Here is a 5298-nt window from a genome sequence, read left to right as displayed (position 1 = left end):
ATCGTTGATGGATGTAAGATGACGTTATATATTTTCATCTATCTATGATTTATCTTATCTTTGCCAATCACCGCTGTTGTGCGCTTTCCATACAAACGTAATTTGGTCCTCATTTGAATATTAAATCTGCCAATTAAATTTTGTAAAAACATACGTTCTTGATGCAAATAATTATTATGTCTGGAAGGAAAAGCTTAGGACCACGTTAGGGTTATTGGTTATTAAAAAGTAATTGTAATGATATTTTTAAAAAGCTTTTATAAGTGATCTCCGTCGTTATAACTTCAATTAAAATCAAACTAATATGTACCTATTCAATCTAAAATTGTAATAATTTGAGAGATCTACTAACAAATTCTTACAATTTCATTACCAAACGGATAAAAACTTAAAACTACTCTAAGTTGGTTGGGTAACAGCGTGGCAACAGATAGAAATTTTTAATTATTAAGTCATTTATTCTATAAAATTTGATACAATATTTTAATCTACATAACATTTTTATCAGCAGGTTGGTATAACGCTTTCCAATTATATTAATATTTATTAATCATTTTATCGTTGATTGGTCTTCTTTTCGGAGTCATCCTCTCCTCCTAATAATAATTTTCTCCCCGAGAAAAAGAAATACGATTATCATTATGACGTCCATTACCGATATTATAGTTGTAATGATTATTAACAGTCTGGCCGCACGGTGGTAAACCCTGTAAAAGTAAAAAGTAAATTATTTAATTGACGTGAGAGAATCAGCACATGATTAATCTAAATATATAAAAGGAAAAGGTGACTGACTGACTGACTGATCTATCAACGCACAGCTCAAACTACTGGACGGATCGAGCTGAAATTTGGCATGCAGATATGACGTAGACGTCCGCAAGGTGTCCAGAACGCTGCCTGCATTAAATCGTTAAATGGCCAGACTTATTTATGCAGACCGAGGTAACTGCTAGCCCGCCAGCCATCGTGGACTCCGTTAGACGGTCCTTAAAAAGGATCTAGCATCCTTGCTCCACAAAACCATATTTCCTCCATATTGCCATTAACCATATTTGCCTCTTAGCCCTTTCCACTTTAGTAGCCAGCCGCCGCCGCCGCCGCTGCGGCTCCGGTCGCAAGTCGCAACGATGGTCGCCTGTTAGTTGTCTGTGCCTGTACGTGAGACAGCGTGATGTCCACAGATTAGAGAAAGGTCATGTCAGTGTATCTACACGCGTGGCATACCACATAAGCGACCTTCCTTGCTTTGATGGGACAAAAGTCCCCGTCATCCCGTAAAATTAAAGTGTTCCCAACTGATATTTAAAAAACTAAACCCGCACGGATGATTTCGCGAGCATCAGCTAATTCTCTATAATAGAAGTAGGTAAAGAAATAAGCAGCAAAATTTATCAATGGGGAAGTAGGTACTACATCTGGACTTACCAATAAACGCCGTAAAATGGGGAAACATATACATCTCTTCACTCGGCTGCGATTCTAAAAACAAAATAATAATATTATAATTTTTAAGAGTTTCTGTTGGAAGTTTATAGGGTTCCGTATCTCAAAAGAAAAAATGGAACCCTTATAGTACTTATCACTTTGTTCCGTCTGTCTGTCAAGAAACCTAGAGGGTACTTCTCGTTGACCTAGAATCATGAAATTTGAAGATTTTTATGATTTATGATTTATGATTTATGATTTATGATTTATTTATTCATTTGCTTTCATGGTTACATGAAGCCCCGTTAGGGCATTGCAAAGTTAGGTACATTAACAATACATACATGCTAATTATATAATTACATGCAAGCTACGTGTTACATTATTTTATAATAGATTTTATCAGGTAATTATATAGGGCATTCATTTTGAATCGAAATTATTTTTATTTATTGATCGCATTAATTAATTAAGTTTGTTATAATGTCAATTAGTTTCTTCTTTGTTAATAATTTAGTAATATTAGGTAGGTACAAGTATGTTAATATAAATAGTTTCGATTATCAGTAAGAATGTCATATTAAACTTAAATTAACAGGTTATAGTAAGTACAACATAGTCTGAAGCATGGATTTAGAAGTAACAATTCTTATAACTTACATAAGTATTAGTAGGTATTTAAAAATTCTTTGGTCTAAAGTCTAAACATACAAATAGGATATGCAAATATAGTGTCGGTCGTGCAATTGGGGTCATGTATTAAATAGGTAGGTATGGTTAGTTTTGCAGTAATTCGTTTTTATTAATTAATTCATAATTTATTTATTTATTTTTATGCATTACAGTTTTTGATTTATCGTGCAAAATGTCGAAAAAATACAACTGTAGTACGGAACCCACAGTGTGCTAGTCTGACCCGCACTTGGCCGTTCCTTAGGGTTCCGTAGTAAACAAGGAACCCTTATAGTTTCGCCATGTCCGTCCGTCTGTCTGTCCGTCCGTCCTCGGTTAATCTCAGAGACTATTAGTGCTAGAAAATATCTGTAATTTCGCATGGGTATAAATATCAATCTCGCCGAAAAAGTGGTGAAATGAAATTTTGATAAATATTTTTTTTAGAGTAGCTCCCCAACATGTAAAGTATGGATGATTTTTTTTCTCGTCTACCCCATAGTGTGAAGTATCGTTGAATAGGTCTTTTAAAAATACTGTGGGTGTGGGAACATCATTTTTCGATTTCTAGATTCGTTTGTAAAATATGATGTTTTAATGTGCTAATTTTTATTATAGTCAAGTGTCCCCCCCCCCCCCCCCCCCTCTATCAGCCAAATGGTAGTATATAGGAACGTGAAAAAATTCACAGCAGTAGTATATAATATATTCAATTTTAAAGGAAAACTATCATGGCTAAGTAGGGTTCACAAGTTAAGGAGTTATATCTGTTTTTCGAGGATTGTGACTACGGAACCCTATACTGCGCGTGGCTCGCCACGCACTTGGCCGGTTTTTTTCGTTTCTGACTGGCCGAATTCGATTCATTCGCTTGGCTTCAAAATGTTAAAATCGCCAAAAGATGACTTGCGTGTTATTAGAACTTAACGACGATAAACCCGCAATTTATTCAATTTTTTTGTACACAAGTTGGAATTATAGTAAGTACAATATTTAGCCCTAATTTCTATATTAAAGAATAATAAAATTATGCATGGATTTTTACTTATTATCCATATTACTACAAGGAGCGTAGCATTTTGGCTCTCCTATAAGGTTGGTTTATGGATAGTGACAGTAGATTAAATGTATTAGGGGGCATTCTTTATAATTAACCAACAACAAAATATGCCTTACTTGAGCCTCATCATCACTGGCGACACTGTTGACGCCGAAAGTCTCTTCTGCATTAATTTTATCAATAGTCTGGTCAGTTTTTAGGGTCTCTTCACTGCTGACAAAAATTAGAATGAAATCAATTAAATCCATACAAATATACACAAATGCGAAAGTGTGTCTGTCACGTTTTCGTGGTTCATCTAATTGACGAAATTTGGTACAAAGATAGCCTGCTCCTCGGAGACGACGTAGTCTAGCTTTTATCCCGCATAGCATATTATATTATTAATAAACCTAAAATGTTTACACCTGATTCGCAAGTTATTGTACTGTCTGAACTAGCTAAGCATAGGTCATATTCACTTTCGCTGTCCATAACTTTACTGTCGAGGAGGATCTAACGATACTCATAGATCAGATAATTCAGCGTTGCCCAATCATTCCTACCAAGAACCGTTTAAAGACTCATCAGAGTTTCACGATATAAAAATTTTCATCATTATCATCATTATGATCAACCCATAGCCGATTCCCTACAGAGCACGGGTCTCCTTTCAGTATGAGAAGGGTTTTGGCCACAGTCCACCACGCTGGCCAAGTGCGGATTGGCATACTTCACACACCTTTAAAAACTTTATGGAAAACTCTCAGACATGAAAGTTTCCTCACGATGTTTTCCTTCGCCGTTAAAACGAGTGATATTTTATTTCCTAAACGCACATAACTCCGAAAAATTAGAGGTGCATGCCCGGGATTGAACTCCAGACCTCCCGAATAGGAGCCGGACGTCGTAACAACTAGCGTAAAAAACGTAAACATGATTTTTACTAATTATTATAAACTTTAGCTTATTTATCAAGCACCATACAACCATAACAGGAATTAGATAAACAAAATTATCCGGGAAGAGTTTCACGAAATTAATCGGAAGCGGTGATACGATTACAGATATTGTATCAACCGACTTCTAAAAAGGAGGAGATTCTCTATTCGGCGCGTTTTTAAATAATACTTAACTAACTCACCTAAGCGGATGCGATTGTACGGTAGCAACTGCAACGAGGGCGATCACGCTGAGGACTGCAATTATTGACTTATTCATATTGCGTAGGTGTCAACCTAAAAAGTCCAAAATTTATGTTTGACAAATGAACAAACATCTACAATAAAATAAAATGACAACGAATAAGGCCATATTTTTCGAGCGAAGCCGCAGTCACTATATTAACTTCATAAAAGCAAAAGTATGCTTGTCTCTCTATCTGTCTGCTAGCTTTTCGATATTGGACGGAATTTGGTACAGAGATAGCATGCATCCCGAGCAACATAAGTTACTTTTGGTTTCGGAAAATCAATTCGGTCGGATTCGGAAAATTAAGTTAATACGGGATTTAAACACTTAGATTCACAACGATGAAGTTGCGGGTCTCATTTACTTGAAACAGAGATAAGTAGCTAGTATTCTGCACTCGGACATGGACCAAAACAACTAAAGAAATCTTACGGAATTTTTGAAAACCGAAATCCACGTAGACAAAGGTCCAGGCATCATCTAGTATAAGATACCTACTGTTGGAAAGGGCAGATATAATAAAGATTTAAATAAATATTAAATATGGTACTTACTTTCAATGTGAATACACTTAAAGACTCCTGGTTGACTGGAGTAACACTTGAACTGTAAATAAAATGGGCATCTGCTCCTCTCTTATATACTTAGTTAAATAGAGATAAAATATTAATAAATAAGTTTATTTTACTCAAGCTTTTATCAAAATTTAAAGGGGTAAACTAAGAAAACAAATGCGTAATAACAACGATAAGTCCTATCTTTATAATTTCATAGGTATGTACATACCTAATGTCCCGTACGTATTGCTGATAACTTTTTCCTTATATTATTCCGTACTAAGGGGCCTATTATCTACTATGCTTCCACTGTCCGTCCGTCCGTCTGTCTGTCAGCGGAATGTATATCATGAGCCGTAATAGGCAGAGAGTTGAAATTTTCACATAATGTGTATTTCTATTGATTGTCGC

General features: G+C 35.5%; 1 protein-coding gene across 2 annotated transcripts; it reads right to left on the bottom strand.

Moving 5' to 3' along the window:
- Nucleotides 1–437: 437 nt before the first annotated feature.
- LOC138403087 (uncharacterized) lies at nt 438–5028 on the bottom strand. 2 transcript variants are annotated; one of them, XM_069502135.1, is made up of 5 exons: nt 4885–5028; nt 4284–4377; nt 3277–3373; nt 1429–1482; nt 438–707 (listed from the first exon to the last, which is right to left on the bottom strand). In XM_069502135.1, the coding sequence occupies exons 2-5, from the start codon at nt 4358–4360 to the stop codon at nt 597–599; spliced, it is 339 nt and encodes a 112-aa protein (XP_069358236.1). In that variant the 5' UTR covers nt 4361–4377; nt 4885–5028; the 3' UTR covers nt 438–596. The 2 variants fall into 2 exon arrangements, with proteins under 2 accessions (XP_069358236.1, XP_069358237.1); XM_069502136.1 differs by having other exon boundaries at nt 3277–3370; nt 4885–5025.
- Between the last annotated feature and the right edge of the window lie 270 nt (nt 5029–5298).

Source organism: Maniola hyperantus, chromosome 12, assembly GCF_902806685.2.
Source record: "Maniola hyperantus chromosome 12, iAphHyp1.2, whole genome shotgun sequence".
Taxonomy (NCBI): domain Eukaryota; kingdom Metazoa; phylum Arthropoda; class Insecta; order Lepidoptera; family Nymphalidae; genus Maniola; species Maniola hyperantus.
The sequence above is the reverse complement of the archived record's forward strand: the minus strand, read 5'-3'. Positions and strand labels throughout refer to the sequence as shown.

Coding starts and splice junctions, on each gene's coding strand:
- LOC138403087 (XM_069502135.1), bottom strand. CDS start 4,360: ATGAATAAGTCAATAATTGCAGTCCTCAGCGTGATCGCCCTCGTTGCA. Junction 3,374..4,283: donor GTACAATCGCATCCGCTTAG/GTGAGTTAGTTA, acceptor AATTTTTGTCAG/CAGTGAAGAGACCCTAAAAA. Junction 1,483..3,276: donor CCAGTGATGATGAGGCTCAA/GTAAGGCATATT, acceptor TTTTGTTTTTAG/AATCGCAGCCGAGTGAAGAG.